The 18608-nt window shown below is 49.4% G+C and overlaps 1 protein-coding gene across 1 annotated transcript in view; it reads left to right on the forward strand.

Annotated features, from left to right (window-relative positions):
* EIF5B (eukaryotic translation initiation factor 5B) overlaps positions 1-18608 on the forward strand; it is a 1211079-nt gene that overhangs the window by 810276 nt on the left and 382195 nt on the right. Inside the window, exon 15 of the mRNA XM_069636688.1 lies at positions 13757-13888. Within this exon, the coding sequence (XP_069492789.1) occupies positions 13757-13888 (132 nt within the window). The remainder of the gene's footprint in view (positions 1-13756; positions 13889-18608) is intronic.

Raw genomic sequence — 18608 nt, forward strand, 5'->3', positions numbered from 1 at the left:
GGGCTTTTGTTGTGGGCCTTCGGTAGTGGTGGCCGGCACCCACCTCCCTGTTGCTTTGATTGGTTTAAGAGCCAAGTGCAACCAATGGGAGGGAGGAGCAGGGCCAGGCCACACACAGAAGAAGTGAAGAAATAATGAGGCCATTTTGGAATGGCTAAAAGTACATGAGGCAGGGCTGCAAGATGCCCAGAAAATGTAGAAACAAAGGCAGTCCAGAAAACACTTGCGGAACAAAGAATTTCTCGGCGAGCGGAATCGGAACAGCATATTTAAATGCATTTTTTGTCATTTTCACAATGCGATGTAAACGCGCCAGCAAGCGCTTCATTATTCAGCCAAAGCTTACCCCAAGTGATGATGATAGCAGGGTAGCATGGTGAGACAGGTGGAAGCCTCCAACAATGTCGTCCAAATATAGGAACAGGCAGCAAGGTGATGGCAGGTAGAATAAATGGTCTCGTGGTGGGCCTTCTGTAGTGGTGGCCGGCTCCTGCCTCCTGGTTGCTTTGAGGCTAGAGTCCTCTCTGACCATGTCCCGTTGATAGCAACATGGCAGGGAACCTCACCTTGCTGATTGAGGGCAGAGGCCCTGATAGACAATGATTTTAATAGCTACTTGGAAGACCGGATTGCCGAGTACTTCGACACTACTACAGGCAGTGTTGCAAAGGCAGACACCTTGTGGGATGCCTTCATGTAGTTATGTGGGGGCTGTGATTGGGAAGATTGACGGCCTTAGGAATGAGAGAATGCAGGGTTGAACAGTCACTGAGAAAGCTATGGCACGACCACAGAGGGCAAGCCAGGGTACGGGTCTTGGCAAGGTGAAAGATTTGAGCCAAAACGGTTTTGCAGAATGGGAGCGGCTGGGCAGACTAGACTTTGCGAAATACACTCAGAGACTACATGCAGAAGGGGATAAACTGGGGAAAATGTTGGCGTGGCTGTGTGAGAGAGGGGAGCCGAGGGACATAAGCAATATTGCTGACGAGAGTGGCGCCATTGTGAAAACCCAGAAAGGGATTAATGAGGTATTCTCAAGATTCTATGAGTCTTTATACTCGGAGGACATAATGACTGACGAGAGAGACATTTGGGATGCCCCGGCGCAGATAGGTTTATCCAGGCTCGATGGGGAGCAGGCGGAAATGCTTGATGCTCCGCTGACATTAGATGGTACTCCAATAATTAAGTAAAAGGGAGAGAAAAAGGCAGGTCATGAAAATAAAACCGTTCCCAACACTTTTAAAAGACCAAACAAGTTAAAGAAGGCAGAGTCTACTGTAAAGCCAAAGTTCATAGGCCAGGCCCACTTTAAATGGAGCAAGGTGAAATGTGTCCAAGATCACACAGTTGAGAAATGCATTCAAGTCTTTGTAAAAATGTTCAAAAGAAGTTAGGTTGAATCTGATGGTAAAGTTAGAAGGTCTGGGGTCAACCCAGTTGGAAAGCAAAGGATTTAAGGGTCACCTTTAGCAAACCGTAGAAATGAGGCCAGGTGGAACACAGTACCTTTAAAGTTGAGGAAGCTCCTGCGGTGGCAGTTGTTCCTGGCAGCGGGTGCAGGTCGTGGTTTTGACCAGGGGAAGAGATGATCTCGTCGAGGAGGAAACTTGGAGTCGTTGCACTGCCCAGGGAAGAGACCAGCCGCGGAGTTCGTTTGGTGAAAAAGGTGCGTTCCTGTTATTCGCGGTCACAGTGGTGAAGCTTGGCTATCCGGCCGCCGGGATGCTAGGCACGGGTGATTCGACCAAGAGACGTCCTGCAAGGCGAAATGGCAAACTGGTTGATCCCACCAGCTCAGAGGAAGAAGTCTTTCAGCAGAAGATCTTCTCTTGTCGTTGGGAAAGTGGTGAGGTCGTTGCAGCAGGGCTCCACCGGTGGTGTCATCGTTGCAGATGGCTCAGCTTCTCCCCTCTTCGGATTTCTTAGGTCGTGTGGCGACTTCTGAAGTTCCAGTCCCAAAAGCCCTGCTTTTATGCAGAAAAAACCCCATTCAACAGCCTAGCTGTCACTCATAAATGCGGCTCACCACCGGGCCAATCAGAACAGAGTGCGACTTGAGTTGCTAAGGCAACGCAGTCCAGGGTGCCCATTCCCCCACCCACACATTCTGTGGAACCCAGACAGAGTGGCACCATTTGGAGGGCTTCTGTGGAGAAGCCCGCCAAAAAGTGGAACAAAGGGCCCAACCTTGGTTGGAGTTAGAGACGGACCCGAACGCCATTTTAGAAAAGAGTTCTGGCAAAAAGACCCAACCAGTGATTTAATATTAAATCAATAAACCAGCGGTGTATTTAACATTGCACCAAAAAGTAGTGCGTTTAAAATCGATGGGAAAATCCCATAGTAAATATTCTGGTGGAATATTTTGCGTGGTAACCACTGCCACCAGCCAGAAACTCGACAAGGGGGGACTGGACAGTGCCCCCTTGGAAACAGACCCAGGGGCAATTGAATTATCCCCTTCAAGTACTTCCACAATATGATGGTTTGTACTGGTTCTGTTCACAATTTTGGACTAGTAAAGTCAACGGTGACTTTACATGCCCTGGGAGACAGTCAGTCAGTCCCAGGGTATGGAGTCTGTTTGGGGGTCACTATGACACCCCTGTGTTACTGCACTCGGGGTGCTGTGTTAACACACACACTAAAACAGATGATACCCTAAAAGACCCCGTAGCCCATAAGCACACACACAGTCAAAGACATACCTCAAATCATGCCTAAGAGTGGGAGGAAAAGAGTCTCACTCTTAGCAGGAGAAAAAAACAAACCCCAAAAATCCTGCAAAGCTCCTGGGGGACTCACTAGGTTTGGGAAATTGGCTTTATAAGAGAATTCTCCCCAACAGCGAATAGACTAAAAAAGGTTATGGGAACTTTGATCCACACTGACCAAACCGTTTATGTCCTGCTTTTCGCAGCACTTGGTTGAATCTGCAGAGGCTGTTCCATGTGATAGACAGCACTAACCACCTGAGGGTGGATTGCACGGTGGTCTCCTTGGGCGCAGTCAAAGCCTTTGACTCTGTCCGATGGGACTGGCTGCTGGGGACCCTGGAGCATTTTGGCATCAGAGCTGCCCGTTGTAACCAGTGCTGTTCATCCTTGCACTGGAACCATTAGCTGTCTACCTCAGAACGTACTACGCAGAGGCAGGTATTGTGAATGAAAGGGTGGGGCACCTAGTTTCTCTGTATGCAGACGATGCAGTTGCTGTACGTGAACCAACCCGAGACCAACCTACCGTACCTACTGGATGCAATTGACTGGTTTGCCGTGCTCTCTGGCATTATGGTCAAACCAGAGAAATCCTGTTTGTTTCCATTGGCAGATATCCGGGCGCTCACTATGGAACAGCTGCCTAACCTGGGTCTGCAATGACGGTTGACACCTTTCGATATTTAGGTCTCAATGTGTGGCAGGACCCCACTTCCTTGAATTGGTATAACACTCAGAGGGCCTTGGACAGCGTGATGAGAGCTCCATGGGGTTCTGGAAGAAGCTGCCCTTGGGGGTGCCGAGTAGGGTGGCTTTGCTAAAAAAGGTAGTGCTCCTGCGACTCCTATACCATTTCATCAATATACCCAGAAGGTTCTTCATGTCTCTGGATACGCTGGCCCAGGACTTTCTATGGGAAGGGGGGAGAAATAGAATCGCTTTATGCACGTAGCAGAGGGATTATATTAGTGGAGGACTTGAAGTACCCCATTTTGAGTTGTATTACTTACCGGGCAATTGCAGTTTGTGGTGAACTGCCTGGAGGCTGACGGATGAGGCTTCGCAAGACACTTTGTTACTGCAACGAATGTTGGGGGAATATTTTTTGAAGGCGGTGTTAAGGGTAAGAGGCGTCATGCTCCCGCGGCACTCTGGTCTTTTCATGCTCGGCAGGGCCCTGTGGCGCAGGCTGTGGAAAATCTTGGTGACTTCTGACCTTTGCCCCCACGCACCACCCTCCACCCCCCGCGTGTCACGCCTTGGTTGCAGTTCTCGGGGAACAGAGGGGAACTGTTGGACAGTTCAAGTTCAGAAGACATTGGGGCAGACTAGTTAGTGATTTCGGTATACACAGGGGTCAGTCCCTACTGTACCTGGGCATGGTTGGAAAAATAGACTGGAGGTGGCCGGCCGTTGGGGAGGGTATGGAGGGTAACTCAGTGCTAGATACTATGTACAATGTTTAAGAAGGGGACCACATATGATATGGTTCTGAGTAGTCACCATGAAACCGAATTGGCGGTCCATATGCGCTGCGAGGCAGGTCTCTGAAAATTTTCAGACATGTAATGGAGGGGAGTGCCGTCATACACTAAAGGCATTTCTAGGAATGCCAGGTTTAAGCTTACCCAAATGTATGTTACACATAGGGTGTACCTGACCCCTTACAGGCTGACGCAAATCGATAAGAGAGGAGATCAGACCTGCCGGAGATGCGTCCACACGGTGTCAGACCTTATTCCTATGTTTTGTACTTGCCTAGTGATTGGAAGGTTGTCTCAGGACGTGGCAGGGAAAGCCACTAGGGGAGGGATTCAAATGCATTCATGGACTCGAGTTGTGCTTGTTGGGACTGTTCCCGAGCGGAGGGAAACACACTGCGCACCTCCCAAGACTGAAAGATTTAATTTGTGCATTAGCAAAACGCAGAATAGCAATGGCCTGGCAATCAGCTGGATTGAGACTTGGTGGGCGGACTTAAAGCACTGGTCACTGGCTGAGACTGCAGTTTGGCACAGGGCGCTGCAGAGGGTGATGCACAAAAGGAGTATGGCAGTGGAAGCTTGGAATGAGTTGACACGGACAATATTTGCCTTTGAGGAAGAGGAGCCCATTTGAATCTATAGGCTTGGAGGGTGGTGATTGAGGGAAGTTTGTCGGACAAAGGACATATCCAAGCAAATTTATGGGAAAGGAGGGATTAAGGGCGGGAGCAGTTGACACTGCAGATGGAGGGATGGGGTGTTTGGGATGCGAAGACCTGCATAAATGTGTTGGCAGTTGTGTATTCCAGTGGTTGTATCAACGCAGTAGACACCTATCTATTTTGTGTGTTATTTTGAAAATGAAAAAAACTTTTTTTTAAAAAAGTTATCCTGAGTAACCATAGGTTCATTTTTATTTATATGCGCCCCTCTTTTCAAACAAATGTCATCAATTAAAGCTAAATAAAACCTCATCCAAATAAACAATGTAGCTCACCTCACTAGTTGATTTCGCGTTAAACTGAATACAATCTAGAAAATCAAATTCATAACTCTTTCAGCACAGAGGGTCGCCATTGGCTCCCAAACTGAAACATTTAGCTGCTATAGTAAATTTACAGTTTCATAGGCAACTGTTTTGGGGTGCAGTTCGGGGTACATAAACCTGCGTTTCCATGTATAGGAGTGAGCGATGCTCGGAAAACAGCAAAATTGTGTTTCAATGCTGGCCTATTGAATGATCTCATTTTTATGGTGCGATAGGGTGCTAGAGAGCCCAACCAAGATGGCAGCTCCTTTGTGAGCTCCTAGCAGGGCTCCCAAAATCCTGATCAAAATCTTGTCCAAGGTGCCTTAGACGGCACAAAGGTGACAGCTGCCTAAAACACTCCCGACCCCAAAGAACCGGGGTTCAATCGTGCAAGAACTCACACCAGCTAGCTTGCAGAAGAGGACCTTGGATGGGAGCCCAGCCTCTACTCCAACAGAAAGCCGATGGCAGGCTGCAGGGGGCAGTGGCGCCAAACATCAACGGGAGTAGCGTGCTGAATAAATCGGGCATGTGAGAAGGAATGGAGGAGTCAGGGGCACAGTGAGAAACATGAAGGCGTAAACCGGCAGCAGTGCTACCTAAACGACCCACAGCTGAGGCGCAGGTGCTGAGGCGCAGGTGCTGCGTCACTGACTCTCTCCCAGCGCGACGGAGACAGCGAGGAAACTGAGTGGTGCCGACTTCCAGAAATCAGCAAGTTGCTCCAGTATGGCTCCCGTGCTGGCTGGCTGCCGGACGGGAGAGCCAGAGGAAGCAGCGAGGGGGAACATCATCCGCCTGAAAATCGTGGGAGCCTGTGGCGCGGCCTCATCGGACGCGAGACTAGAAGGTGAGCTGACCCAGACCTTCCAAAATCACGCATCCAAGAAACCACTGGCGGGGATCAGCACACAAGCCAGACCGGTGAGTGAGGCCAGTGCTAGATGGTTGGGCACCTGCCCACCCAACATACGTGCACGGAGACTAGGAGGCAGAGCCCGTCTGGCCCTGTCTGCCCGTGGCTTGGGTGGCGGGCTCCTGTCCCCCGCTCCTCTCCTCCTCTTAGAGTGTGCGGTGACGGGGCCGGCGCCCCCTTAAAGAAACAACATACAGCACAGAACAATCCAGGTGGGAGAGAAGGCCTGGAGAGAGCATGGTCTGGGATTGTCCAGTTGTCCAAGACCCAGGCTGTGAGCCCCCAACTAAGGCTGTGCCGGGCGGTCTCCGTGGAATCGTGCAACCCCACTGAAAAACGGTGCAGGAGGGAAGGCGAGCCATGCAGGCATCCTCACAGGACCTATCCTCATACAGCAAAGAACAGCGGCTCCCTCACATCACCACACCGTGACATCTTGGACCCGGCCGCAGCGGCTGACCCACAGACAGTACAGCCAGGCTTCCGACCCAATAGCGCTGCACTGTACCTGTGGAATTGTACGGCATACACAGAAACAAATTAGTGTTTACCATATAACTACAGCACGAGCGATCCTCACACGTGGCAAGGAAACTACTATCTTTGCAACGGCACAAAATCTGGGCACTGGGGTGTGTCGACTCGCACTCCTGCTGGAGGTGATTAAAGCATACCTTCCGGAACACTACAAGAATTGCCGGGTGACGCACCCCGCAACCAAGTTAATGAATATCTGCGAGTAGGGAGCAAGCTAGACTGACCAACTTGACAGTCTTTACAGCGGTGGCAGCAAACGTCTCCCACAAGGCCGCCCCATACCCCCCCCCCCCAATCCCCAGGCAACATCCAACAGCTGACCCGACCACAAGAAGGAGGAATGGTATGAGGGTACAGTCGGGAAGGCGAAGCTCTACTGCCAAGGGCCGACAGACCAGACAACTGGGGCAGAGTAGAGCCTGACGGAAGCATATCGCGGGCAATAGCAGGTGGCCCACACAGAGAGCGATTGAACGCAGATAGAGCAGCAGACCAGCCTAACCCGGGCAACAGGCACCCAGTCGCAGACTGATTGGGCACCGAGAGCCCCAGAGAAAACTACCACCCAACCCACCCCCCTCGGCAATAAGACTGTTCGCTGGTGTTGGAACCAACAACTCTGAGTATCCAAATCCAGGGGACAGCAAACGTTAAAAATGGGAAAGTCTGACAAATCGCAAAGAAAGTTTAACTTTGAATCCAGTTCTGCCAACAAAACTCCTGGTACTGATACACAACCAGAACCTCCAACGACAAGCATGGAACGGAAGGACATGGTGCATCCCTTATTCCTGACTTTGACATTCGGAAAATCCTGTTGGACCTTAAAGCTGGCATTGGGAACTTAGATTCTAAGTTATCCTTGAAGGTTGACCACAACTTCAACACCGGTTAGACAAACATGGTGACAGATTGGACACGGCTGAGCAGATGGTATCTGACCTGGAAGATGGAAGCACGACACTAGCAGCCAGAGTGTCGGCACTGGAGATACAAATCAAAGCAGTGTCAGCCAAAAACAAGGACTTGGAGGGGCGAAGCCGCCGCAACAACCTACGCCTTGTGGGGGCGAGGGAGTTACAAATCCCACAGAAGATGGAAGAATTGGTTGAAACCATGTGCAGAGACCTGTTCGGGGAAACCTCCCTGTCTCGCCTCGGAGGTGCCAGCCAACCGTCCAGTACCGGGAGCACCCCCGCACCCCATCCTGTCACGCCTACTCAATTACAGAGATCGCAACACAATCCTACAGCTCACCACGGAGAAAAGAGAATTACACTACGATGGAGACCGGATCCAAGTTTACCCTGACTTATCACAGGCAGTGCAAGCATCGCAAAGATCCTTCACAGGAGTGGAAAGGCGCCTGAGAAACAACCAAATCCAATACTCCATGCTCTATCCGGCAAAACTCTGAATTCGACATGCCGGAAAGACCCAGTTCTTTACCTCGCCCGAGGCCGCGAGCAGCTTCCTTGATGAAACTGGCTGCCGACCTCCTAACAACGACCCGAGGCCAGCGAGAGATGATCAAGGCAGGAGAGACCCACGGTATGTACGAACTGAAAGAGATGATGAATAACGTATACTACGGAACTGATCAAAAGATGTGTACACAAGAGTTTACATAATAGTTCGCCTTCAGCGTTCCAGCACCATATTGGACAACACACCAGGCAGCCCTGGGCATAACCAGGTGCAAAATACAGATGGGAGCCAGCGAACCTGGCTGGGCACTAGCACCCCGAGCTCAGCATTGTTTCAAAGTTATTGGTTAGGGGGGATGGGGCAACTCATGGGCGAGTTGGGGGTTGTCCACGTGAAGGGGATAAGGGGGGAAACTCCACTACGAGTTAACCGGAGTGGTGTTTTCAGAGTGGGAAAGGGAGCAAGTCAGGGGAACGTGCCAACCGTGGACCTGGTCACCACCCACTGACCCCACTATCAGACTTCAATACTCAAAAGAAGAAAAGAAGCGTGCACACACCTATTATACAGTACTGGAGAACGGCAAACACACCCTGTGTGAATATAAAATGATGCTAGACCATTCAAGTTAGCAACGTGGAACATCAGAGTTTTAGCTGGGTTGTTCTCCCCTCTGAAGATATCTCGATACAAGACTCACCTTCTTCCATCCTCTGAGAATCGATGGGCCTCTACGTGGGAGGCCACAGATACTATTCCCCCTCCTTCTCATCCTATGCCAAAGGGGTAGCCACACTGATCAGTAGGAGCAGGAAGTTAAGGTTGTTGTCGATGAAGCGGGATGATGAGTGCTACTGGTCTGTAGGGTGTTGGAAGGCACTGTGGTTGTCCTGATGAACACATACGACCCAAACACTGACGGTACCAACACCTTCGACTGGCTGATGACACACTTGGCAGGATTCGACACCGCCACAATCATTCGGGGCGGCGATCTGAATACCACAATGGATCATGCAAGGGACAAATCGCACACACTCACCACTCGTGAGTACACCTTTCATTCCTGGTTCCACGGCACTAGCTCGCATCTGGACTATCTACTGGTGTCCCGGGCGAGAGAATTCCAATGGGGCGAAGGCCTGATTCTCCTGAGAACACCCGCTGACCATTCTAGAGTGCATCCCCACAGATGACAAAAAGAAAGGCCCCAGCTAGAGATTCAAAATAGGAGCACTCCAAGACCTGGTGTTCGCTCAGGAGCTCCTAACGGAGATTAGGTCCTTTCTCACCATTAATCAAGAGTCTGTAGCATCGAGCGGGACCATGTGGGAGATGTTAAAATGCTACACCAGGGGGATATGTATGGCCAAAGAAAATGCAATTTTGAAAACCATCAGAAGGGAACTAGCAGAAAATGAGACCCAGCTAAAGAAACTAGAGCAAACCTACACCGATTCAAAAGACCAACAAACATTGGCCCTCCTCAGAGAAGAACTAGATAAGTTCAGAAGTAACACCGACCATGAGGGCCGGTTCTTGGCATGAGGCTACCAAATACAGCAGTATGGCGAGGGCCAGAAACCAAGAGCTCTCCTGGCAAGGCTGTTGGTAGCAGACAGAAGACCCCCACAGGTGGAATGTGTCTGCGACCCTCCGGGAAACCTAGTCCACACCAAAGGCGAAATAGTGGAAGCATTTTGCGCCTTTTATCATGACTTACAGTTCCAGAGCCCTGAATAACCCAGAAGCCCTCCAGGAGTACTTGGACAAATAGAACTGTACTGGGTGGAGGGAGAAATGAGGGAGTCCTTAAACAGACCAATCGCACTCGAGGAGATATTGGCAGCTATAAAAGAATTGCCAGAGACTAAATCGCCAGGCCTAATGGTCTGACGGGAGAATTTTATAAAGCACTTGCCCCGACCCGCGCACCAATCCTACGATTAGTATATGAAGAGGTACTAGACTAGAAAAAGGATGCCTACCTTCCACATTACACGAAGCCAACATTATCCTGCTCCATGAACTGGGGAAACCTCCTGAGGAATGTGCCTAATACAGACTGATATTGCTGATAAATATTGATAATAAAATCCTTGCTAAAATCCTAACTAATGAACTGCTCCCTTTCATGCCAGGGCTAGTATTGGCCGATCAGGCAGGATTCATACCAGGGCGAAACACGGCATTCGGAATCTGACTACTCTTCGGTATCATCAAAGCGTTGGACCCTCGGCCCAGGCGGTGGCAGTCCTGCTAGATGCAGAGAAGGCCTTTGATTCGGTCGAGTGGCCATATCTCTTCGCAGTACTTAAAATTGGGTTTGGGGAAATATTTCTTTAAACTAGTCTCACTCCTCTAAGCATTCCTTGACCAGTATCGCGCTGGGCAAAACAATGTCAGCACCCATAGAATTAAAAAGAGGGACCATATAGGGCTTCCCTCGATTGGCCCTGTTCGCTCTTGCAATGGCTGCAAGCCTTATGTCCAAACTAATGGAAAAAGGTCTTACCATAGGGCCCATAAACTGATCCTTTCCTTACATGCTGACGATGTAGCCCTCTTCATCAGCGACCAACCTGAACCCAGTAATGGAAGAGGTGCTCAAATTTGGTATCTTCTCAGGACTAAAAATTAATAGCAATCAATCGGTAGGGTTCCCCCTAACCCCTGAAACAGTAGAATTCCAAGATGACTTTGAGTTCAAATAGGAGTCCTCAGGTGTTGGGTATTTGGGAATAATGATGTCCAGAAATTATGAAGATTTGTTCCGAGACAACTACGGGGAGGTGTTGGAGGCACTTAGCGACAAAATATCAAGGTGGAGACACCTTCCATTCACGTTATGGGGTCGAGTCTAAATGGTGAAAATGGTTATACTGGCCAACATTCTATATTTGTTTGTAAATCAACCGCTGCTACTGACACAAGGCTTCTTCCTACGCAGCCTAATTCTTGAGTTGATATGGGCAGGCAAACCAGCAAGAGTACCCCATGTGATCCTCGTCCAACCAATTGCAAAAGCTAGTTTAGCACTACCTGATCTAGAATGCTATTATTGGGCTGCGCAGGGGCAATTTGAGTCATTGGTACGCCACCCTACCTGTTCGCCGACATGTCCAAATTGAATGGGCCCCGATAACCCTCAATCTTCTACGAGCAGCCATCATAGGGGAACTCCAAGTACCACCAAGAACTTTGACTGTGGTGCTGACCACGGATGGGATATGGAAAAGAATCGCACATAAAAGTAATATCGTGGTCAGATTCTCTCCCCTCCTCCCGGCAAGATTCAATCCAGGAATACCACTGATGACTGAGAAAATATACCTTCAGTGGGCAGACAAGGTGAAGATAGACACACTAAACGACTGGTTTGTGGATGGACATTTCCTGACGATCCAACAAACACGGGAACAAGGTGTCGACTCTCTTAGATATCTTTGTTTATTTCTGTCTCCGAAACACACTTAAATCTTTGTTCCCGGCTCCACCAACCACATGGCAACTCTTACACTGGGTGATCCAAACACAAGGAGAAGGAAGGCTGGTGTCCAGTATCTACAAAGATCTACTGTTAATCTTCACAAACCAGCCAACAACTCCAAAACTAAGATGGGAAAGAGCACTAGGTGACACAATAGAGGAACAAGATTGAACATACATACTATGGCAGATGCAAAAGGAGTCCCTAAACTCAAAATACAAACTGATTCATTTTAACTTTGTCCATCAAGTGTATCACACACCAGCCAGATTACACAGACAACGAACGACCATTACATCGGCCTGCGAGATGTGTGGTGAAACCTTGGTGGGATTCCTACACCTGGCCTGGTAGTGCCCGACAATCAGTCAATTCTGGACCGAGGTGCTGGACAAGACCTCAGCAATAATAGGAGAGTAACTCGAACAAAGACCTAAAGTGCCAATGCTAGGGTGCACTAGAAACCTGCAACCCTCTGTGAGAAGACTAGCCGGCCTATTGCTAGTACTGGCACAACGACGCATCGCTATAGCTTGGGGGAAAGGTTGCCCTCCTACAATACAATTATGGCTACAAGACATAGCGTACTGCCATGAGATGGAATCGAATTTCATCAAAACTTTACCCTTACATGCAAGACCACTAGACATATGGGGGCCTGACGTCAGACACGGACTGAACTCCGCCAAACTATCCCCAAATCAGACTCTCGGTTTGGAATCCCTTTTTTCTACAACTGCTGTATGCAAAATGTAATATAAATGCATGCTTGGTGAAAAATGTCTGTTCAGGGAGTGGGGGGGGGGGGGAATCGGGTATCAAGAGGCACAGTTTTGTAATGTGGTTTGTTATTGATTAAAATGACCAAAATAAAGGGTTTTTTTAAAAAAAAATGTTTACGGTGCTCAAGGTCTATCCTGGGGCATCCATAGGCCTTTTCTCAATGCTGTCCCTAAAGCGTCATCTTCTATGCCCTTCCAAAGCTTGGGTGAATGAGGTTTTGGCTATTCTGCCAATATTGTATTGTAGTTGTCATTTATAATGTGCCTTTTACCATTATTAGTCTCAATGTGCTAGTGGTGGGAACGCCCTCTGGGACTGTTAGGTATTTGTGATAAATCTTTCTGACCTGTGTCAACCCCAGAACTTTTGGCTTGGACTTGGTGATTATTTTCCCTTGTCCCTAGATGAAGAGAAATCTTTTTCCCCCTTATCACAGCCACAAGAATCGACAGAGGATTCCAGTGGTGGAGAGGCATACAAATGTCACCCATAAAAAGAGCTAAAGACCGAATTTGTCGTAGTTGTTGCTGTATTCTGTTGTGTGCAGGCAGCCCTGCCTGTGGCCGGTGTCCACCGGAGTGGTGCGTTTATACGCGACTATAAAGTCGGATGGAGATTTGTTGTAGATGCACCCGTTTGTTCAGGTAGTGTCATCCTCGTCGATTCTTGTGGCTGTGATAAATAGTTGGTGTCATAGGCTAACTTTCATAAATTACCACTAGTACCAAGGCCAGGAGCAACGGCAAGCTATCCTGACAGATCTTTAAGTGCAGAAGGGGCAATCCTAATACACCTTCTAGGTGCAAATAAACAATCTGCCCTCAAAGGACATCAAGACGCAATAGTCGGTTCTCCCTATGATCAGAGTGCTGAGGACAGGACATCATAAGCGTAAATGGACAGGCTAACGAAACTAAAGGGTGCAATACCATTATCCCCCACCCCCCCCCCCCCCCGCTCTCCCATCTGAAAATCCACCTAGGTGCTACATCCTTCCCACCACCAGCAATCATTCTAAGTACGTCGCATTTCCTGCCCCCAAAATCCATCTAAGTGCATATTTCAGAGAATACAGCAAATTTAAAAAGATAAATCTACTCTCATTAGCTACTAATTTCAGACCGCAGCAATAAAATGCGAGAGGTATTGAGATGGAGAAGGCCAACTATTGAATCATAAAGACTTACAGCATACAATTATTTTGTTAGAGGAAGTAATGTGTTAAGCACAAGAAAAACTCAAACGTGTTCTAGAGTATGCTCAGTACTTAAGTTGAAATGTTTTATCCTAGTTCGTTAGGTGTACCTTGATTTCAACATTTCACTTCCTTGAAGGGATGTTTTATTGCTTATTACTGTTTTTTAGATTGATAGATTGTATGACTGGAAGAAGAGTCCAGAGACAGATGTAGTGTCTGCTTTAAAAAAGCAAAAGAAGAATACAAAGGATGAATTTGAGGAGCGTACAAAGGCAATCATTGTAGAATTCGCACAGCAGGTTTGTAACTTTTTGAAGAATTTTGTATTTCATTATAAAGCCAAAGTATGTATAAATATGTCTGCATTACCTTTGTACGTTTGTTTGTTAAAAAAGGTGTTGCAACCTGCACTATGCCTGGGCATTTAAATACATTTATGGTTTGTGAACATTGTGTATTTTACCCTCTCACAACACATATTTTGTTTAGTTTTGATCTTGGATACCAATACCTTATGTTTAGAGTGTCCACCTTGTGCCCACCGAGTCCCCTGCATCCTGTAGCTTGGGTTTTGTAATGCTCTCACCATGTTTCTTCTGCAGGTTCATTCAGATTTCACTGAGGATGCAATTTGTAGGTGTGGCCCTTTACCGACCCTTATGGCCTCCAAAGATGGGGGTGATTTGTACTGCCAAGGTTCTCCTTAGTCTTCCAGTTCCCCATCCTGAACCAGCCAACAGTTTACTTTAATATAGTAGCTGCACAACTGTGGCCATTTTGGCACACATGGACTATTTTCCCTGCCTGCAGGTTCCTAAAATATTCATTAGTCTTGTGAAATCCAGTAACGAGGAAACTGTAATTTTCTCCCTTGTGTGAGATTGACTTGAGACTGGGAATGACCTTGTTAGGGTCATTTGCTGATGTGTGCTCTGCCCCGGGCACACAAAGGAACGTTTGAGTGTACCTGTGGGCGTTTGAAGAGAATGGATGTCTGAGATTCCCCATTGGTAAGTGTTTTAGAGGGGGTTTAAACTGACTATCATTTAAAATGTGATTATTAAGCATCTTTACACTATTCTGAGGGTTTGCAAACTAGTTGTTTGAATGGAATCTGCTGTTCAAGTCTGAATCCACACTTCAGAGTCCGGGAGCAAGCCAGCACAAGTTTAATATGACGGATCAGACTTATTGGATGTTAACCAGAATGTTTGAATGACTGTGACTCCTTTACTGAGGCCTGTTGGGGAGAATTCTAATTTGTGTGCGTATTCCCTTCTACGTTAGAGTACCCCAGCTCTTTTCCTGGACTCTAGGACTTTTTATTTTTATCCTGGAGTGAGTGAGACCTTTTTTATCTGATTTACCCGGTTTCTTTTGGTCTTGGAGTCTCAGACTCCATGGGCATCATCTTTTTGTATTGGTACACACAGCACCCACAGTGCAGTGTCACAAAGGAGTCCTTGGGATGACTCTTAAGGTTTAAATACCTTCTCTTGGATAAACTGTTTCCAAGAGTAGTAAAGTGAAATTGACTTTACTTACCTTTTTCTCTTTGTAGACCCAGCACACACCATCTTATGTGGAGTGCTGGGGGGGCTACTTAGTATCCCCTTTCTCTACCTTCTCATGTAGCATTTTTTGTTACCCTTACTACAATTAATGGCTGGTGGCAGTGGTTTCATTTACCTAGCATTGTGCGTTTTTACCGCAGGCTGAATCCTCAGCTGCAGTATTTCACCCATGGGTGCCCATGTTGTCAAAATGGCTGCAGTCTTCTTTTTTTGCCATTTCTTGTTTGTAAGGTCCTTCATGAGATTTACTCTGCGTACCCAACCAGGTTTGGCCCCTTTGTTCGTTTGGTCTTTGCTGGGATTCACTGGTGAAGCCCGGCTCTGGCTCCAGCGTATCTGGCAGGGCAGGTAGCAAGGGAGGTTCCTGAAACCCCCTGTACTTAGTCTCCTTGGTTACAGGAATGTACCCAAAGATGATTGGCTGGCTGGCTGGCTGCCCTTGGAGGACAGCCACCCTGCTGTGTGAGAGACAGCCAGGCTGCGAATAAATGGGAGAAACCTGCCTAAAAGGTGAGATCTTTTGCAAGGAAGGCAGAGTCGACCACTGGACGAAGCAACCGAAGAAGAAACTGGAAGCTTGCTGCTCACTCCTGGACCGTAGGTTTGCCCGGTGAAGCCCTGCTGCAGTGCTGAAGCTCCAAATTTCAATTCGACTAGAGAAGCCCGGAATGGGCTTCTTCCCTTGTGTTGGTGGGACCAACTGACCCTAAAACAAACTCAGCTGGAACACCTCTCACTGCTGGCTGTACTACTTTGCTGCGGCTGGAACCGAGTGCCAGGGGACAGGAACACCAGGAACGAGTGCATCGCCTTTAAGCCGGACCCGAGCTCCAGGAAGATCCTAAGGACTCCCTCAAAGCTGGACGCCCTGAGCCACCTCAACAGAGTGCTGGACCCCAGAAGCAATGGGAGCCCACAAGGAGTCCAAGAACCGCAGTGGTGCTATTTGCCGGTAGCTGAAACCACAAAGTGCTGCTGATCTGGAGTAAGTCCATTGCTGCAGCTGACATTCAATCCGTAGTGCAGGTGTTCCCAGAGGTCCTCCCTCTTGTCCCCACAGCTGAGGCCCAGGAACAACAGGATCTGCAGGTCTATCAACAGGAACAGAAGCCAGCTGGATCCCTTTCTTCAGACTCAAGGTACTGTGTAACTAGGTGTACTTACTTCTGGTGGTGTGTAGCTTGCTTGCTCTCAATGGAGACTTGCATTGGCTGCCCTTTGCAGAGTTGCTTGCATCTTTGCTTTTCACAAGCCTGTCGGCTTGTGGCCCAACAGTGATTCTGTTTACCGCAAAACTCTCTTTAACATTGTGCAAGACTTTTGTGCCATCTTCAAGAAGTGCTTCTGCTTCCCTGAACTTTGCTCAATTGACATTGTGGGTCCTGGCTCGTTGTAGACTCTTCTTACCCTCTGTCTTTGTGTGTATCTGTCCCTCAAAAAGTCATACATAAGTTACTTGTATAGCTGGGAAAGGGTTAACCTCTATACTCCTAGTCCCGTCCGCTTTCCTCCATACTGTATGGGCGTCCCTTGTGAGGGATGGTAGACGGAACCTTTTTCGCCAGAAAAAAAACCTTCTTCCCCCTTTAAATTTAGAGGCGCGCAGGGACGTCGCCCTGGGTGCATGTGCTTGCCTGACTCCGCCCACCAGCGCAACACTCCCCAGTCCCTTTTTCTGCGTCGGCAGGAACGTGCCAAATTCTCCAGCGCTCCTGCGTTTGGCTTCGGCCATGTAATTCCACGTGTGGATGATACTTCTCTTCTGTCTTTTTATCATTCAGGTACTCGGTCCTCAGACGTCACGCTCCTCCCTGGTGCATGTCGACTTCTACAGGTTTCAGCAGGTGTCCGTCCTGCGACGGGTTTTTTCCAACTTCAGACCCCCAAACCCTCTGCCTACGTTGCCTTGGCCCAGACCACGGCTGGCAAGCTTGTACCGCGTGCAACGCACTTTCCTCGAGGTCTCTGAAGAACAGACTAGCCAGGTGGAGGGAGCTCTTCCAGGGATTGCCTCCAGAGGACCTAAAGGACTTCGTCAATCATTGATCCATGCCCAAGGTAGGGCCATTCTTTTCGAGCGCACGCCGCAAGGGACACTCCTTTCCGTGGACTCGCCCGCATGGGAGGAACCGCTCAGGTTCTCATACCAGCACATGTACCGAGGCTAAATCAGCTATGGGCCGGCAGGCCAAGTGGTCAGTGGACCCTCCCGGTGACAGTACTGAGGGACCAGAAGGTTCTTTTACTGGGTCTTCACCCGAGGGGCCACACCCTAGTACCAGCAACATGACAGAGGGGGCGCCTATATGCAGTTCTACCGGCAGATCCACTGGGGGCGAAACTCCTACCAGGTCTCGGCCTGAAATACTGTGATTACTCACATATACCGAGGCTAGTCCAGCTACCGGACTCACGGCCGAGGGGTCTCTTTCTCCTTCCGGTGTCTGTGCTGAGGGACCGCAAGGTTCTTTTACCGGGGTTACTCCTGAGGCGCAACGCCCGAGTACCGGCTCATGTCCGAAGGGGTGCCTTCACGCAGCTCTGCCGAGGGCAATATGCCTTCCGGGTCACGGTCTGAGGTGCGGGGATAGGCCTTTTGTTCCAACACCAAGCATCTTGGACAACAGGGCTGGTTCCACCGAGCCAGGCACCACGATTTCGGCACGTGGCACGCAGCTTGACAAAATGGCCACCAGACAAGATGGCCGCTCACCCGATACCCCCTCTTGCAAAGCGGGTTGAGGAAAGAGTCACAAGGTGGGACTGGTGTAAGCCAGGTGCGTGGCCTACAGTTTACCCATCAGCAGCGCAGGGCAGGTTTCCCCTGCACCACAGGCAGTGTGCCCTGGCCCCAGCTGCCCTTGGCCACTCCGTCAATATCGCCTGCCACCTATTCAGCCTCTGAAGACCGGTTCTTCAAAAGGTTTCTAGGGCTGATGCGAACTCCCCAGAAGGGGCCATCTTCCAGGAAGCCATAAGGGACATGCTCCCTCAGGTCACCCTACCGGCACCCATAGTCATTCCTCAGATGACTCCGGTGCCACAGGCCCCATCGCAGACGCTGCTGCCCCAGCCGGCTCCTCTGATTCCGGCTTCCCTGCCTCCCACAGTACAGGGGGTCCCACACCAGCTTCTGCAGCTGCCACCGGCTCCGGTCTCCACTCTGCAGCCCACGGCGCCCAGGACTCCTCCACCAACTCTGGACCCCCCAAGCCTGGCAGACACAGACGAGGAGGAGGACCCTGACACGCCATCTTCAGTATTTGGGCCTTCCTCAGCCCGAGGTAGAGAATCCTGAGGAGGGGGTCTTAGCAGAAGTCCTCAGCCTAAGACCCCCCTACCAAAATGGGGATCCCGATGCAGAAAGACCTAGTTTCCCTGGTCAAGAAGGGGTGGCTCAAGCCGCACTCGGCACAGCCTGTCAATCGGCGCCAAGTACAGGCAG

This window comes from Ambystoma mexicanum, chromosome 7p (assembly GCF_040938575.1).
Source record: "Ambystoma mexicanum isolate Mex_15411 chromosome 7p, UKY_AmexF1_1, whole genome shotgun sequence".
Lineage (NCBI taxonomy): Eukaryota > Metazoa > Chordata > Amphibia > Caudata > Ambystomatidae > Ambystoma > Ambystoma mexicanum.